General features: G+C 48.8%; 1 protein-coding gene across 1 annotated transcript in view; it reads left to right on the top strand.

The window, feature by feature from the left end:
* B4GALNT3 (beta-1,4-N-acetyl-galactosaminyltransferase 3) overlaps nt 1-20,680 on the top strand; it is a 70,315-nt gene that overhangs the window by 16,742 nt on the left and 32,893 nt on the right. Inside the window, exon 2 of the mRNA XM_077267018.1 lies at nt 1,630-1,730. Within this exon, the coding sequence (XP_077123133.1) occupies nt 1,630-1,730 (101 nt within the window). The remainder of the gene's footprint in view (nt 1-1,629; nt 1,731-20,680) is intronic.

Genomic DNA, 20,680 nt, shown 5'->3' on the forward strand with positions numbered 1-20,680 from the left:
TATACACTGCACAGTACCACTCCTCCTGTATATATACACTGCACAGTACCACTCCTCCTGTATATATACACTGCACAGTACCACTCCTCCTGTATATATACCCTGCACAGTACCACTCCTCCTGTATATATACACTGCACAGTACCACTCCTGTATATATACACTGCACAGTACCACTCCTCCTGTATATATACCCTGCACAGTACCGCTCCTCCTGTATATATACACTGCACAGTACCACTCCTCCTGTATATATACACTGCACAGTACCACTCCTCCTGTATATATACACTGCACAGTACCACTCCTCCTGTATATATACACTGCACAGTACCGCTCCTCCTGTATATATACACTGCACAGTACCGCTCCTCCTGTATATATACACTGCACAGTACCGCTCCTCCTGTATATATACCCTGCACAGTACCGCTCCTCCTGTATATATACCCTGCACAGTACCGCTCCTCCTGTATATATACCCTGCACAGTACCGCTCCTCCTGTATATATACCCTGCACAGTACCACTCCTCCTGTATATATACACTGCACAGTACCACTCCTATATATATACACTGCACAGTACCACTCCTCCTGTATATATACACTGCACAGTACCACTCCTCCTGTATATATACACTGCACAGTACCACTCCTCCTGTATATATACACTGCACAGTACCACTCCTCCTGTATATATACACTGCACAGTACCACTCCTCCTGTACATATACACTGCACAGTACCACTCCTCCTGTATATATACACTGCACAGTACCACTCCTCCTGTATATACACACTGCACAGTACCGCTCCTCCTGTATATATACACTGCACAGTACCGCTCCTCCTGTATATATACACTGCACAGTACCACTCCTCCTGTATATATACACTGCACAGTACCACTCCTCCTGTATATACACACTGCACAGTACCACTCCTCCTGTATATATACACTGCACAGTACCACTCCTCCTGTATATACACACTGCACAGTACCACTCCTCCTGTATATATACACTGCACAGTACCACTCCTCCTGTATATATACACTGCACAGTACCACTCCTCCTGTCCTGTATATATACACTGCACAGTATCACTCCTCCTGTATATATACACTGCACAGCACCACTCCTCCTGTATATATACACTACACAGTACCGCTCCTCCTGTATATATACACTGCACAGTACCACTCCTCCTGTATATATACACTGCACAGTACCACTCCTCCTGTCCTGTATATATACACTGCTCATGAACCAGGAAGCCCCGGATGAGCCCTGCTCTATGTTTCTGGGATTCCTGCTCTCCTCCTTCCCTCTATGTGGCCCATTCTAATTGTGCCAGCAGGATAAGGTCACAGGAGGAGGGGGCTGAAAAGAAAATCCTTTTTCTGCAGATGAAAGCCATCACCCACTGTCACCTGTAGGTGCCCATCTGTCGGTCTCGCTCCCCTCGCCCCTGTGCTCCCTGTTTGTCGCTCTGATCTCTTACCCTATTATTTAGCAGCAGTGGATGGACGGCTCTGTCACTGCTGCTTTCACCATTACATCAATAATGAATCTTTAGAAAGTATAATAATCCCATTAAAACAGAATTATGTTACTACTTTTTTTCAGGGTACAGCAACTGGAGGGAATTGGGCAAAGCGCTGGCCCACAATAATATTCCGGCTGTGGACCCGAATCTTCAGTTCTACCAACCGGAGAGGCAGCAGGAGGTGAGGACGGCACTGTGCAAGTTCCTGCACTTTGTTCTGTCATGGGTTTCATGGAAGGGGATTCCGCTTCTGTACAAGTGCAATAGGAGAGTTTAATACCCACAGTACAAAGTTGACGCACAGGAATAACTTTCTTTATGCCCGTAATGAAAAGTTTGGAAATGGATCAAATGTTCCAAAAGAAGTGTCCTTCGGGGTCTTACACATCCCACCATAAAAGATGGCACCTTCCATCCCATCATACAAGGTGGCACACAGGACTAGAGCACCTTACATCCCATCATACAAGGTGGCACATAGGACTAGAGCACCTTCCATCCCATCCTATAAGGTGGCACATAGGACTAGAGCACCTTATATCCCATCATACAAGGTGGTACATAGGACTAGAGCACCTTCCATCCCATCATACAAGGTGGCACAGAGGACTAGAGCACCTTATATCCCATCATACAAGGTGGCACATAGGACTAGAGCACCTTACATCCCATCATACAAGGTGGCACATAGGACTAGAGCACCTTACATCCCATCATACAAGGTGGCACAGAGGACTAGAGCACCTTACATCCCATCCTATAAGGTGGCACATAGGACTAGAGCACCTTACATCCCATCATACAAGGTGGCACAGAGGACTAGAGCACCTTATATCCCATCCTAACTAATATAGGAGAAACAAGAGTCAAAAAAAGCTGAACAAAAGAAGTACCATAAAAGTGCGTTTATTGGAAATATAGAATCCACTAAAAATCATCATATATAATAGTACAACAATTATAATTAGTGATTGAGTCCAAAGTGCGACTAGTATTCCAGGTTCACAGGACGGAACACTAAATTACATATTACTGCGGTAATTTGTAACCTATAACCTCCATGTACGTGCATATCAGTGTAGCGCCCCCCCCCCCCCACTGCCGCAGGGCCGAGGGGTACCCGGTACCGGGCCTGTGAGTCTCTGCTCTGGGGTTGTCACGGTGGCTAGGCCCGGTCCGTGACCCTGCCGAGGGGCGTACAGTAAATAAGTATGACGGATGATGGTGGTGAAGCTGTAGTGGTGCAGGTCACGGTAAATAACGAGGACACCAGGTTGCAGTCTCTTTACCTCTTTACTGAAGATCTCTGGGTCCTCAGTCCGGAATCCGGATAACCAGGCTACGCAAGTCCGGCCGGTCCAATGGCACCTCCAGAGTTCTCTTCACAGGTGGAAATCTGTGCCTTCTGTCATGCTTGCGCCCAGACTGGTTGGCGCGGGCGTGCGGGGGAGTGGCCCCACTGGACCACAGACCAAACCTCCCTGGAAGGGGCGTAACTAAGTAGCTTCCTAGGTGTTCGCTGGAGCCTCTGATGGTGAGGTCAGACTTGTGCAATAGGAAGCTACCAGGTACCACTCCAGGGTGGAGTCTGGTTGTGGCTGCTGATCCCACCGGGGAACGGAACATAGACAAGCAAGCGGGCACGGCTGGCACATAGGCAGGCAGACGGGTACAACAGGAACACTGTCAGGCAGGCGGGCACGGCTGGCTCTCTGGTAGGCAGGTGGGCACGGCTGGCTCTCTGGCAGGACTGGTAGACAAGACTGGTACACTGGAAGAACTGGTAGGGACCGGTCTGCAGGCAGGTAAGTAGAACGGGTAAGAACCTGTTCAGACACGAGGACCTAGGAATAAGTAGATAAAGACCGCAAGAGCGGATGCAGAGCGAAAGCACAGGAGCTAGAGCCAAGAACAGAAATGCAGGAGGCGGAGCCAAGAGCTGGAGACGGAGCCAAGTGCAAAACCGCAGGAGGCGGAGCCAAGAGCTGGAGGCGGAGCCAAGTGCAAAACCGCAGGAGGCGGAGCCAAGTGCAGGAGAGGTAGAACCGCAAGGAGCGGAGCCAGGTAGAACCGCAAGGAGCGGAGCCAGGTAGAACCGCAAGGAGCGGAGCCAGGTAGAACCGCAAGGAGCGGAGCCAGGTAGAACCGCAAGGAGCGGAGCGGAGCTGCGGGAGAGGTCTCTGCAGCAAAGCTGAGCAGAGCCACAAGGAATGTGGAGAGAAGCTGCAGCAAGGGATAACTGCAACAGCAGAAGATAAGCTGAGTAGAAAGGAGCAGAAACGCAGAAGAGAGGAGCAGAGGTAAAGTCACAAAGGTACAGAGCAGGCAGAGCTGCAAGAGTGCGGAGTGAAAGCAGACTGAGAATACAAGGAAAGACAACAGGGAAGGAAGCCAAAGACTAGGAGACCGAGGTAAGACTAAGTGCAGACAAGGCAATGGAACAAGACACAAGGACAAAGACACTGGGACCAGGATATACTGCCTCCTGGTGGGCGGACAACAAGACCAAGGAAATAACACAGAGAATCCTCCAGAGAGGGAGTAACTCAGAGAAAGGCCAGGCAAACTCAGAAGCAAGACACTAACTGAGCTATCACATTGCACAGGCGCAGAACACTGGGTGGAGCTGAACTAAATACTGGAGGTCTCCTGGCAATTAGTCAGGAACAGATTGGACAGATGCACCTGATTCCTATAAGAACCAGAGAGTTCAGGCGCCGCCCCTCTATACACAGAACCATGAAGCATGCAGAGAGCAGAGACATAGAACATGGAGCTGGCAAGAAACAGAAACCACATCATGGCCTGGAGCAGTGGGTAAGATAGTGTGAGAAATGCGAGGCCATGCCGTGATGCCAGCAGAGTTGTTACAGTACCCCCCCCTTTACGGCCCCTCTTCTTCAAGCCCGCCAGAATAACTTGTAGAAGAAGGATGGGAGCACACATAGTCCAGGCCAACATGACATCTTCAGGGTAGAAGGTGGCAGGAGGGTCACCAGGAATCTCAGAAAACAAAGTCTCTTTGTGCTCTGTAGGATTAACTTCATCGGAAATCTCAGGTAGCAAAGTCTCATTGTACCCAATGGGGTTAGCTTTCTCTATGGACTGGACCATCTCCTCCAGGTACATAGGTAACAGGGACTTGAATGCTGCCATCTTAATATCTTCACCAGCCAGACACTTGGAAACTGGAAACCGTCTCATAGGATTCAAATTTTGCCCAACAGGTATTAGAGAAGCTCCCGGATACTGAACACAGGAAAAGTCACTAGTGATGAGTGTGGAGAGCATCAGCTCCACCGGGTCAGAGAAAAATTGAGGTGAACAAACTTCAGTTTTGAAATCTTCACCAGCCGGCCATAAGGACGCAGAAGGTATAAACATAGGAACAATCTTCTGCCCGTTATCCAGAAGAAATCGTCCAAGCGGCGGGGATGTTCCTAGGAACGGAATACAGGAAAAGTCGTTGGAGACGTGTGGAGAGATAGTCACCGCTTCCCCATCTTCGGTGACATTAGCACATCTTGGTATAGTCGCTGGAGATGTGTGGAGACATAGTCACCGTTTCCCCATCTTCGGTGACGTCAGCACAACTTGACTCGACGACTAGCAGACCAGCAGAACAAGATGTCACTGCTGAGTGTCTTTGACACATGGGAACCAGACACTTCTCAAGACTGGGTAAGTTCAAACGAAGCACCTTACTGCAACTCTTGACCAGAGCGGGTGGTAGAGTCCTTGGCTTAGAATGACCCAAGGGCATAACAGACAGCATACGGAAAACAAACTTCTTCGTGTATAAGGCTCCAACTTGGAGCTGTAGTTGTCCTTGCAGGACTAGACTGCTCTTTAGCAGGGCTCGACCATTATCAGGCAATGCCCACACCGGGTTCTGGAACTGTAGAACGGAGGCCATACACCGACTCCGTATGACAGGCGGCTTAGACACACCAAAGCTCCCAGAAGGCAGAGAAACAGTCATTAACTTAGATGGAGAGGGAGTACTCTCCCCAGGGGCAGCCTCTCCTACTGGCCCAGGGTTTTGGAGTACAGGCTTCACAGGGCAAAGACCACCTGAATGTTCTTTACAACCACAGGGATACCATATTTCAATCTCAGCACCAGATTCAGGCTGCAGATTTGCCAGCCCCCTCTTATTAGACCTCTTGGATCTTGCTCGGGTGGCCGCTTTGGCAGGTTGTGGAACAGGTGAGTCTTGGACGGTCATGGACGGAAGCGACGGAGTACCTACAGGTTTCTTTCGTCTGGACCATCTCTGTGAGCTTGGAGGGGAAGACTTTTCAGGAGATGCAGTACTTGGCTCATCGAAGGCTTTACAGAAGGCCACCAGGAAGGCCGGCAGATTCAAGATAATGGGGTCCCCTGCTTCCCAAAGGGGGTCGCACCACATCAAAGCATCTCCTCTTAGGTAGGCCATTAAGAAACCTACTTTCAACCAGTCAGTGGGGAATTGGGGAGCATGCCCCTTGAAATAACGCAAGCACCGCTCCAAAAAAAAAAAAAAAAAAAAATCTGTCATGCTCGCGCCCAGACTGGTTGGCGCGGGCGTGCGGGGGAGTGGCCCCACTGGACCACAGACCAAACCTCCCTGGAAGGGGCGTAACTAAGTAGCTTCCTAGGTGTTCGCTGGAGCCTCTGATGGTGAGGTCAGACTTGTGCAATAGGAAGCTACCAGGTACCACTCCAGGGTGGAGTCTGGTTGTGGCTGGTGATCCCACCGGGGAACGGAACATAGACAAGCAAGCGGGCACGGCTGGCACATAGGCAGGCAGACGGGTACAACAGGAACACTGTCAGGCAGGCGGGCACGGCTGGCTCTCTGGTAGGCAGGCGGGCACGGCTGGCTCTCTGGCAGGACTGGTAGACAAGACTGGTACACTGGAAGAACTGGTAGGGACCGGTCTGCAGGCAGGTAAGTAGAACGGGTAAGAACCTGTTCAGACACGAGGACCTAGGAATAAATAGATAAAGACCGCAAGAGCGGATGCAGAGCGAAAGCACAGGAGCTAGAGCCAAGAACAGAAATGCAGGAGGCGGAGCCAAGAGCTGGAGGCGGAGCCAAGTGCAAAACCGCAGGAGGCGGAGCCAAGAGCTGGAGGCGGAGCCAAGTGCAAAACCGCAGGAGGCGGAGCCAAGTGCAGGAGAGGTAGAACCGCAAGGAGCGGAGCCAGGTAGAACCGCAAGGAGCGGAGCCAGGTAGAACCGCAAGGAGCGGAGCCAGGTAGAACCGCAAGGAGCGGAGAGGAGCTGCGGGAGGGGTCTCTGCAGCAAAGCTGAGCAGAGCCACAAAGAATGTGGAGAGAAGCTGCAGCAAGGGATAACTGCAACAGCAGAAGATAAGCTGAGTAGAAAGGAGCAGAAACGCAGAAGTGAGGAGCAGAGGTAAAGTCACAAAGGTTCAGAGCAGGCAGAGCTCCAAGAGTGCGGAGTGTAAGCAGACTGAGAATACAAGGAAAGACAACAGGGAAGGAAGCCAAAGACTAGGAGACCGAGGTAAGACTAAGTACAGACAAGGCACTGGAACAAGACACAAGGACAAAGACACTGGGACCAGGATATACTGCCTCCTGGTGGGCGGACAACAAGACCAAGGAAATAACACAGAGAATCCTCCAGAGAGGGAGTAACTCAGAGAAAGGCCAGGCAAACTCAGAAGCAAGACACTAACTGAGCTAACACATTGCACAGGCCCAGACCAGTGGGTGGAGCTGAACTAAATACTGGAGGTCTCCTGGCAATTGGTCAGGAACAGATTGGACAGATGCACCTGATTCCTATAAGAACCAGAGAGTTCAGGCGCCGGCCCTCTATACACAGAACCATGAAGCATGCAGAGAGCAGAGACATAGAACATGTAGCTGGCAAGAAACAGAAACCACATCATGGCCTGGAGCAGTGGGTAAGATAGTGTGAGAAATGCGAGGCCATGCCGTGATGCCAGCAGAGTTGTTACACCTTCCTTCTAGCGCTATGTGTTGTAGTCCTTCCCTGCCGTGCTTACAGAAAGTCCCCACAACTGTTGTGTCTGTTTCTTAAGTTCCCTCACAACTCGATTAGATGATGTTCTGCTAATCCTCCGTCCCTCCCTGATGTTGCGGTTAGGACGGCACCCGTTTGACGGGTAGGCTCGGAGCTCTTCCGGGACCCTAGAGTCGCCCCTCTCCACAAGTTGCCCCCCAAGACTGCATAGGTGATATAAGTTAGACAGCCCGCCTTAGACTGACTGTCCTGCCGCTGTTTAGAGTATTGCTTGAAGCTGAATATTATAATACTCCCTCGGCGTTCCGGCCACCGGTAGTGCGCCTCAGTAGGATGTTGCTTCGGTCTTACAGCACGACTCCTACTGGTATTTCTCCTTTTGCTTGATCTCGTTTCTCACTCAGCACAATCTATCTCGCTTCTAATCCTTCCTTGGGCACCGCCGCTACCCGGAGCAGGCACGGTCCCGTTACGTTCGTTCAAGTTGCCAAGCCTCTGTCAGGATCCCACCCCTGACAGAGACCCTACTGTATCTTCCCCCACAACACCCTCTGCCACAAGGTGTTGCCTGGTTCCAACCCAGTCAGCTTTCTGATCTAACTTCCTGCCTGACCCCCAGTTTACCCACAATGGTGGGGAGTGGCCTAGTGAATAGAACCCTTAGCTCCCCCCGGAGGCCCGACTGTGAAATGTATTGGTGTCTGTGATACCTGATCAGATGAACTCCTTCAGTGCCATCAGACGCACCATAGCTCCCCATAGTGGCGGAGCCACAGTACTGCAACGACCAGGACTCTGGGGCGCTGCATCAGCACTTGGTTCCGATGTGTATTAGTATATGTATCATGATGATGCACCATCGCTTACTATAAAACACATCGTATACCAACCTCCCGCAATGTTAAGCTTGTAAATAATATTACTAAGGGAATAAATTACCCATAAGTGTCCGTAATGGTCCGTCCAGGTCCTGGATATGTGCCCCGACGCGCGTTTCGCGTTGGTGTGTAACCGCTTCCTCAGGGGGTGTGGCTAATAAGGAATCACAGTCCATCATATATAGTGGCTCGATCCGGTCATGTGACATTTATATTAGTGACCGGTGCGCTGAAGTGAACCGCAGAGAGACGTCATCACTGAACTCCAAGCCTCCCTCCCAGCGTCCAGGTCCCCGTCACGTGAGCGGGTCGGCGCCACGGCCACATCACGCAACAGGGAACCGACACCAGGAGACAAGCCAGGAACAGCGAATGGCGTATACCGGCGCATAAAGTGACAAGTGCTTTGTGCAGAGAAAAGAAATTTCCATCCGGGAAATACTAAATAAAGTGAAGTAAGTGCTAGGTGATTACTGCGCATAGGTATATCACAGAATGCATAATACCAATGCGTCATAGCCCAATATTACTACCGAACAACATCCAATAAATCCGAACATTGTAAGAAGAGGGCCGCGCAGTAAACACATCATACATCGTGAGTGCAATAAATATATAGAAAAATAATTATAATTGAATTACATACTATAAATATGATGCAATACATAATATCAACAACAAAGACAAAACACTAAAATATGCTAAAGAAGTGAACATACATATTCGGCATGGGGGCATTGTATAGGGGGATTGGGTTCTCTAGATTACATTTAGATATATGGTGGTGATGAGCAATACTGAGGGTCCATTAATTGAAATCCTCCCAAAGGTAGTCCACTCCAATCCTTAGATGTTCTCCTCATCCTGAAACATTATTTAGATTCTTCCATATTGCATTCTCCCTCATGCCTACTCCCAACATCGAACGTGGTATGGACATATGGAGATCTTTACCAAAATGGTCATTCCGGATTTTCAAAAGATATCCACTAGACGGAAATTTGATAACTTAACAGCCAATCAAAGATTGGCTCTTGAACAACTAAAGAATTATGATGATATAGTAATAAAACCAGCGGACAAGGGGGGAAATGTGGTTCTTTGGCCGAGTGCTCTCTATGAGAAAGAAGCGTCCAAACATCTCAGAGATAGAGAGACATAAAAAATTAGACTCCAATCCAGTGACTAAATTCACTCATGAGTTGGAGAATATTCTGACAGATGCTCACGATAGGGGTATCATTCCCAAAAAAAAGGTGCTTCATACAAGGTGGTACATAGGACTAGAGCAACTTATATCCCATCCTACAAGGTGGCACATAGGACTAGAGCACCTTACATCCCATCATACAAGGTGGCACATAGGACTAGAGCACCTTCCATCCCATCATACAAGGTGGCACAGAGGACTAGAGCACCTTACATCCCATCATACAAGGTGGTACATAGGACTAGAGCACCTTACATCCCATCGTACAAGGTGGCACATAGGACTAGAGCACTTTATATCCCATCATACAAGGTGGTACATAGGACTAGAGCAACTTATATCCCATCCTACAAGGTGGCACATAGGACTAGAGCACCTTACATCCCATCATACAAGGTGGCACATAGGACTAGAGCACCTTCCATCCCATCATACAAGGTGGCACAGAGGACTAGAGCACCTTACATCCCACCATACAAGGTGGCACATAGGACTAGAGCACCTTACATCCCACCATACAAGGTGGCACATAGGACTAGAGCACCTTACATCCCATCATACAAGGTGGCACATAGGACTAGAGCACCTTACATCCCACCATACAAGGTGGTACATAGGACTAGAGCACCTTACATCCCATCGTACAAGGTGGCACATAGGACTAGAGCACCTTACATCCCACCATACAAGGTGGTACATAGGACTAGAGCACCTTACATCCCATCATACAAGGTGGCACATAGGACTAGAGCACCTTACATCCCATCATACAAGGTGGCACATAGGACTAGAGCACCTTACATCCCATCATACAAGGTGGCACATAGGACTAGAGCACCTTACATCTCATCATACAAGGTGGCACATAGGACTAGAGCACCTTACATCCCATCATACAAGGTGGCACATAGGACTAGAGCACCTTACATCCCATCATACAAGGTGGCACATAGGACTAGAGCACTTTATATCCCATCATACAAGGTGGCACAGAGGACTAGAGCACCTTCCATCCCATCATACAAGGTGGCACATAGGACTAGAGCACCTTCCATCCCATCATACAAGGTGGCACATAGGACTAGAGCACCTTACATCCCACCATACAAGGTGGCACATAGGACTAGAGCACTTTATATCCCATCATACAAGGTGGCACATAGGACTAGAGCAACTTATATCCCATCCTACAAGGTGGCACATAGGACTAGAGCACCTTCCATCCCATCATACAAGGTGGCACATAGGACTAGAGCACCTTACATCCCATCATACAAGGTGGCACATAGGACTAGAGCACCTTACATCCCACCATACAAGGTGGCACATAGGACTAGAGCAACTTATATCCCATCCTACAAGGTGGCACATAGGACTAGAGCACCTTACATCCCATCATACAAGGTGGCACATAGGACTAGAGCACCTTCCATCCCATCATACAAGGTGGCACAGAGGACTAGAGCACCTTACATCCCATCATACAAGGTGGTACATAGGACTAGAGCACCTTACATCCCATCGTACAAGGTGGCACATAGGACTAGAGCACTTTATATCCCATCATACAAGGTGGTACATAGGACTAGAGCAACTTATATCCCATCCTACAAGGTGGCACATAGGACTAGAGCACCTTACATCCCATCATACAAGGTGGCACATAGGACTAGAGCACCTTCCATCCCATCATACAAGGTGGCACAGAGGACTAGAGCACCTTACATCCCACCATACAAGGTGGCACATAGGACTAGAGCACCTTACATCCCACCATACAAGGTGGCACATAGGACTAGAGCACCTTACATCCCATCATACAAGGTGGCACATAGGACTAGAGCACCTTACATCCCACCATACAAGGTGGTACATAGGACTAGAGCACCTTACATCCCATCGTACAAGGTGGCACATAGGACTAGAGCACCTTACATCCCACCATACAAGGTGGTACATAGGACTAGAGCACCTTACATCCCATCATACAAGGTGGCACATAGGACTAGAGCACCTTACATCCCATCATACAAGGTGGCACATAGGACTAGAGCACCTTACATCCCATCATACAAGGTGGCACATAGGACTAGAGCACCTTACATCTCATCATACAAGGTGGCACATAGGACTAGAGCACCTTACATCCCATCATACAAGGTGGCACATAGGACTAGAGCACCTTACATCCCATCATACAAGGTGGCACATAGGACTAGAGCACTTTATATCCCATCATACAAGGTGGCACAGAGGACTAGAGCACCTTCCATCCCATCATACAAGGTGGCACATAGGACTAGAGCACCTTCCATCCCATCATACAAGGTGGCACATAGGACTAGAGCACCTTACATCCCACCATACAAGGTGGCACATAGGACTAGAGCACTTTATATCCCATCATACAAGGTGGCACATAGGACTAGAGCAACTTATATCCCATCCTACAAGGTGGCACATAGGACTAGAGCACCTTCCATCCCATCATACAAGGTGGCACATAGGACTAGAGCACCTTACATCCCATCATACAAGGTGGCACATAGGACTAGAGCACCTTACATCCCACCATACAAGGTGGCACATAGGACTAGAGCAACTTATATCCCATCCTACAAGGTGGCACATAGGACTAGAGCACCTTACATCCCATCATACAAGGTGGCACATAGGACTAGAGCACCTTACATCCCATCCTACAAGGTGGCACATAGGACTAGAGCACCTTACATCCCATCATACAAGGTGGCACAGAGGACTAGAGCACCTTACATCCCACCATACAAGGTGGTACATAGGACTAGAGCACCTTACATCCCATCATACAAGGTGGCACATAGGACTAGAGCACTTTATATCCCATCATACAAGGTGGTACATAGGACTAGAGCACCTTACATCCCATCATACAAGGTGGCACATAGGACTAGAGCACCTTACATCCCATCATACAAGGTGGCACATAGGACTAGAGCACCTTACATCCCACCATACAAGGTGGTACATAGGACTAGAGCACCTTCCATCCCATCATACAAGGTGGCACATAGGACTAGAGCACCTTACATCCCATCGTACAAGGTGGCACAGAGGACTAGAGCACCTTACATCCCATCATACAAGGTGGCACATAGGACTAGAGCACCTTCCATCCCATCATACAAGGTGGCACATAGGACTAGAGCACCTTCCATCCCATCATACAAGGTGGCACATAGGACTAGAGCACTTTATATCCCATCATACAAGGTGGTACAGAGGACTAGAGCACCTTACATCCCACCATACAAGGTGGCACATAGGACTAGAGCACCTTACATCCCACCATACAAGGTGGCACATAGGACTAGAGCACCTTACATCCCACCATACAAGGTGGCACATAGGACTAGAGCACCTTCCATCCCATCATACAAGGTGGCACAGAGGACTAGAGCACCTTACATCCCACCATACAAGGTGGCACATAGGACTAGAGCACCTTACATCCCACCATACAAGGTGGCACATAGGACTAGAGCACCTTACATCCCATCATACAAGGTGGCACATAGGACTAGAGCACCTTACATCCCACCATACAAGGTGGTACATAGGACTAGAGCACCTTACATCCCATCGTACAAGGTGGCACATAGGACTAGAGCACCTTACATCCCACCATACAAGGTGGTACATAGGACTAGAGCACCTTACATCCCATCATACAAGGTGGCACATAGGACTAGAGCACCTTCCATCCCATCATACAAGGTGGCACATAGGACTAGAGCACCTTACATCCCATCATACAAGGTGGCACATAGGACTAGAGCACCTTACATCCCATCATACAAGGTGGCACATAGGACTAGAGCACCTTACATCCCATCATACAAGGTGGCACATAGGACTAGAGCACCTTACATCCCATCATACAAGGTGGCACATAGGACTAGAGCACTTTATATCCCATCATACAAGGTGGCACAGAGGACTAGAGCACCTTCCATCCCATCATACAAGGTGGCACATAGGACTAGAGCACCTTCCATCCCATCATACAAGGTGGCACATAGGACTAGAGCACTTTATATCCCATCCTACAAGGTGGCACATAGGACTAGAGCACCTTCCATCCCATCATACAAGGTGGCACATAGGACTAGAGCACCTTACATCCCACCATACAAGGTGGCACATAGGACTAGAGCACCTTACATCCCATCGTACAAGGTGGCACATAGGACTAGAGCACCTTACATCCCACCATACAAGGTGGTACATAGGACTAGAGCACCTTACATCCCATCATACAAGGTGGTACATAGGACTAGAGCACCTTACATCCCATCGTACAAGGTGGCACATAGGACTAGAGCACCTTACATCCCATCATACAAGGTGGCACATAGGACTAGAGCACCTTACATCCCATCATACAAGGTGGTACATAGGACTAGAGCACCTTACATCCCATCATACAAGGTGGTACATAGGACTAGAGCACCTTACATCCCATCATACAAGGTGGTACATAGGACTAGAGCACCTTGCATCCCATCGTACAAGGTGGCACATAGGACTAGAGCACCTTACATCCCATCATACAAGGTGGTACATAGGACTAGAGCACCTTACATCCCATCATACAAGGTGGTACATAGGACTAGAGCACCTTACATCCCATCGTACAAGGTGGCACATAGGACTAGAGCACCTTACATCCCATCATACAAGGTGGCACATAGGACTAGAGCACCTTACATCCCATCATACAAGGTGGCACATAGGACTAGAGCACCTTCCATCCCATCATACAAGGTGGCACAGAGGACTAGAGCACCTTACATCCCATCATACAAGGTGGCACATAGGACTAGAGCACCTTACATCCCATCGTACAAGGTGGCACATAGGACTAGAGCACCTTACATCCCATCGTACAAGGTGGCACATAGGACTAGAGCACCTTACATCCCATCATACAAGGTGGCACATAGGACTAGAGCACCTTCCATCCCATCATACAAGGTGGCACAGAGGACTAGAGCACCTTACATCCCATCATACAAGGTGGCACAGAGGACTAGAGCACCTTACATCCCATCATACAAGGTGGCACATAGGACTAGAGCACCTTACATCCCATCATACAAGGTGGCACATAGGACTAGAGCACCTTACATCCCATCATACAAGGTGGCACATAGGACTAGAGCACCTTACATCCCATCATACAAGGTGGCACATAGGACTAGAGCACCTTCCATCCCATCATACAAGGTGGCACATAGGACTAGAGCACCTTACATCCCACCATACAAGGTGGCACATAGGACTAGAGCACTTTATATCCCATCATACAAGGTGGCACATAGGACTAGAGCAACTTATATCCCATCCTACAAGGTGGCACATAGGACTAGAGCACCTTCCATCCCATCATACAAGGTGGCACATAGGACTAGAGCACCTTACATCCCATCATACAAGGTGGCACATAGGACTAGAGCACCTTACATCCCACCATACAAGGTGGCACATAGGACTAGAGCAACTTATATCCCATCCTACAAGGTGGCACATAGGACTAGAGCACCTTACATCCCATCATACAAGGTGGCACATAGGACTAGAGCACCTTACATCCCATCCTACAAGGTGGCACATAGGACTAGAGCACCTTACATCCCATCATACAAGGTGGCACAGAGGACTAGAGCACCTTACATCCCACCATACAAGGTGGTACATAGGACTAGAGCACCTTACATCCCATCATACAAGGTGGCACATAGGACTAGAGCACTTTATATCCCATCATACAAGGTGGTACATAGGACTAGAGCACCTTACATCCCATCATACAAGGTGGCACATAGGACTAGAGCACCTTACATCCCATCATACAAGGTGGCACATAGGACTAGAGCACCTTACATCCCACCATACAAGGTGGTACATAGGACTAGAGCACCTTCCATCCCATCATACAAGGTGGCACATAGGACTAGAGCACCTTACATCCCATCGTACAAGGTGGCACAGAGGACTAGAGCACCTTCCATCCCATCATACAAGGTGGCACATAGGACTAGAGCACCTTCCATCCCATCATACAAGGTGGCACATAGGACTAGAGCACTTTATATCCCATCATACAAGGTGGTACATAGGACTAGAGCAACTTATATCCCATCCTACAAGGTGGCACATAGGACTAGAGCACCTTACATCCCATCATACAAGGTGGCACATAGGACTAGAGCACCTTCCATCCCATCATACAAGGTGGCACAGAGGACTAGAGCACCTTCCATCCCATCATACAAGGTGGCACATAGGACTAGAGCACCTTACATCCCACCATACAAGGTGGCACAGAGGACTAGAGCACCTTCCATCCCATCATACAAGGTGGCACAGAGGACTAGAGCACCTTACATCCCACCATACAAGGTGGCACATAGGACTAGAGCACCTTACATCCCACCATACAAGGTGGCACATAGGACTAGAGCACCTTACATCCCATCATACAAGGTGGCACATAGGACTAGAGCACCTTACATCCCACCATACAAGGTGGTACATAGGACTAGAGCACCTTACATCCCATCGTACAAGGTGGCACATAGGACTAGAGCACCTTACATCCCACCATACAAGGTGGTACATAGGACTAGAGCACCTTACATCCCATCATACAAGGTGGCACATAGGACTAGAGCACCTTACATCCCATCATACAAGGTGGCACATAGGACTAGAGCACCTTACATCCCATCATACAAGGTGGCACATAGGACTAGAGCACCTTACATCCCATCATACAAGGTGGCACATAGGACTAGAGCACCTTACATCCCATCATACAAGGTGGCACATAGGACTAGAGCACCTTACATCCCATCATACAAGGTGGCACATAGGACTAGAGCACCTTACATCCCATCATACAAGGTGGCACATAGGACTAGAGCACCTTACATCCCATCATACAAGGTGGCACATAGGACTAGAGCACTTTATATCCCATCATACAAGGTGGTACATAGGACTAGAGCACCTTACATCCCATCATACAAGGTGGCACATAGGACTAGAGCACCTTACATCCCATCATACAAGGTGGCACACAGGACTAGAGCACCTTACATCCCATCCTACAAGGTGGCACACAGGACTAGAGCACCTTACATCCCATCATACAAGGTGGCACATAGGACTAGAGCACCTTACATCCCATCATACAAGGTGGCACATAGGACTAGAGCACCTTACATCCCATCATACAAGGTGGCACATAGGACTAGAGCACCTTACATCCCATCATACAAGGTGGCACATAGGACTAGAGCACTTTATATCCCATCATACAAGGTGGTACATAGGACTAGAGCACCTTACATCCCATCATACAAGGTGGCACATAGGACTAGAGCACCTTCCATCCCATCATACAAGGTGGCACATAGGACTAGAGCACCTTCCATCCCATCATACAAGGTGGCACAGAGGACTAGAGCACCTTACATCCCATCATACAAGGTGGCACATAGGACTAGAGCACCTTACATCCCATCGTACAAGGTGGCACATAGGACTAGAGCACCTTACATCCCATCGTACAAGGTGGCACATAGGACTAGAGCACCTTACATCCCATCATACAAGGTGGCACATAGGACTAGAGCACCTTCCATCCCATCATACAAGGTGGCACAGAGGACTAGAGCACCTTACATCCCATCATACAAGGTGGCACAGAGGACTAGAGCACCTTACATCCCATCATACAAGGTGGCACATAGGACTAGAGCACCTTACATCCCATCATACAAGGTGGCACATAGGACTAGAGCACCTTACATCCCATCATACAAGGTGGCACATAGGACTAGAGCACCTTACATCCCATCATACAAGGTGGCACATAGGACTAGAGCACCTTCCATCCCATCATACAAGGTGGCACATAGGACTAGAGCACCTTACATCCCACCATACAAGGTGGCACATAGGACTAGAGCACTTTATATCCCATCATACAAGGTGGCACATAGGACTAGAGCAACTTATATCCCATCCTACAAGGTGGCACATAGGACTAGAGCACCTTCCATCCCATCATACAAGGTGGCACATAGGACTAGAGCACCTTACATCCCATCATACAAGGTGGCACATAGGACTAGAGCACCTTACATCCCACCATACAAGGTGGCACATAGGACTAGAGCAACTTATATCCCATCCTACAAGGTGGCACATAGGACTAGAGCACCTTACATCCCATCATACAAGGTGGCACATAGGACTAGAGCACCTTACATCCCATCCTACAAGGTGGCACATAGGACTAGAGCACCTTACATCCCATCATACAAGGTGGCACAGAGGACTAGAGCACCTTACATCCCACCATACAAGGTGGTACATAGGACTAGAGCACCTTACATCCCATCATACAAGGTGGCACATAGGACTAGAGCACTTTATATCCCATCATACAAGGTGGTACATAGGACTAGAGCACCTTACATCCCATCATACAAGGTGGCACATAGGACTAGAGCACCTTACATCCCATCATACAAGGTGGCACATAGGACTAGAGCACCTTACATCCCACCATACAAGGTGGTACATAGGACTAGAGCACCTTCCATCCCATCATACAAGGTGGCACATAGGACTAGAGCACCTTACATCCCATCGTACAAGGTGGCACAGAGGACTAGAGCACCTTCCATCCCATCATACAAGGTGGCACATAGGACTAGAGCACCTTCCATCCCATCATACAAGGTGGCACATAGGACTAGAGCACTTTATATCCCATCATACAAGGTGGTACATAGGACTAGAGCAACTTATATCCCATCCTACAAGGTGGCACATAGGACTAGAGCACCTTACATCCCATCATACAAGGTGGCACATAGGACTAGAGCACCTTCCATCCCATCATACAAGGTGGCACAGAGGACTAGAGCACCTTCCATCCCATCATACAAGGTGGCACATAGGACTAGAGCACCTTACATCCCACCATACAAGGTGGCACAGAGGACTAGAGCACCTTCCATCCCATCATACAAGGTGGCACAGAGGACTAGAGCACCTTACATCCCACCATACAAGGTGGCACATAGGACTAGAGCACCTTACATCCCACCATACAAGGTGGCACATAGGACTAGAGCACCTTACATCCCATCATACAAGGTGGCACATAGGACTAGAGCACCTTACATCCCACCATACAAGGTGGTACATAGGACTAGAGCACCTTACATCCCATCGTACAAGGTGGCACATAGGACTAGAGCACCTTACATCCCACCATACAAGGTGGTACATAGGACTAGAGCACCTTACATCCCATCATACAAGGTGGCACATAGGACTAGAGCACCTTACATCCCATCATACAAGGTGGCACATAGGACTAGAGCACCTTACATCCCATCATACAAGGTGGCACATAGGACTAGAGCACCTTACATCCCATCATACAAGGTGGCACATAGGACTAGAGCACCTTACATCCCATCATACAAGGTGGCACATAGGACTAGAGCACCTTACATCCCATCATACAAGGTGGCACATAGGACTAGAGCACCTTACATCCCATCATACAAGGTGGCACATAGGACTAGAGCACCTTACATCCCATCATACAAGGTGGCACATAGGACTAGAGCACTTTATATCCCATCATACAAGGTGGTACATAGGACTAGAGCACCTTACATCCCATCATACAAGGTGGCACATAGGACTAGAGCACCTTACATCCCATCATACAAGGTGGCACACAGGACTAGAGCACCTTACATCCCATCCTACAAGGTGGCACACAGGACTAGAGCACCTTACATCCCATCATACAAGGTGGCACATAGGACTAGAGCACCTTACATCCCATCATACAAGGTGGCACATAGGACTAGAGCACCTTACATCCCATCATACAAGGTGGCACATAGGACTAGAGCACCTTACATCCCATCATACAAGGTGGCACATAGGACTAGAGCACTTTATATCCCATCATACAAGGTGGTACATAGGACTAGAGCACCTTACATCCCATCATACAAGGTGGCACATAGGACTAGAGCACCTTCCATCCCATCATACAAGGTGGCACATAGGACTAGAGCACCTTCCATCCCATCATACAAGGTGGCACATAGGACTAGAGCACTTTATATCCCATCATACAAGGTGGTACATAGGACTAGAGCAACTTATATCCCATCCTACAAGGTGGCACATAGGACTAGAGCACCTTCCATCCCATCATACAAGGTGGCACATAGGACTAGAGCACTTTATATCCCATCATACAAGGTGGTACATAGGACTAGAGCACCTTACATCCCATCATACAAGGTGGCACATAGGACTAGAGCACCTTCCATCCCACCATACAAGGTGGCACATAGGACTAGAGCACCTTACATCCCATCATACAAGGTGGCACATAGGACTAGAGCACCTTCCATCCCATCATACAAGGTGGCACAGAGGACTAGAGCACCTTACATCCCACCATACAAGGTGGCACATAGGACTAGAGCACCTTACATCCCATCATACAAGGTGGCACATAGGACTAGAGCACCTTACATCCCACCATACAAGGTGGTACATAGGACTAGAGCACCTTACATCCCATCGTACAAGGTGGCACATAGGACTAGAGCACCTTACATCCCACCATACAAGGTGGTACATAGGACTAGAGCACCTTACATCCCATCATACAAGGTGGCACATAGGACTAGAGCACCTTCCATCCCATCATACAAGGTGGCACATAGGACTAGAGCACCTTACATCCCATCATACAAGGTGGCACATAGGACTAGAGCACCTTACATCCCATCATACAAGGTGGCACATAGGACTAGAGCACCTTACATCCCATCATACAAGGTGGCACATAGGACTAGAGCACCTTACATCCCATCATACAAGGTGGCACATAGGACTGGAGCACTTTATATCCCATCATACAAGGTGGCACAGAGGACTAGAGCA

This window comes from Ranitomeya variabilis, chromosome 5 (genome assembly GCF_051348905.1).
Source record: "Ranitomeya variabilis isolate aRanVar5 chromosome 5, aRanVar5.hap1, whole genome shotgun sequence".
NCBI lineage: Eukaryota > Metazoa > Chordata > Amphibia > Anura > Dendrobatidae > Ranitomeya > Ranitomeya variabilis.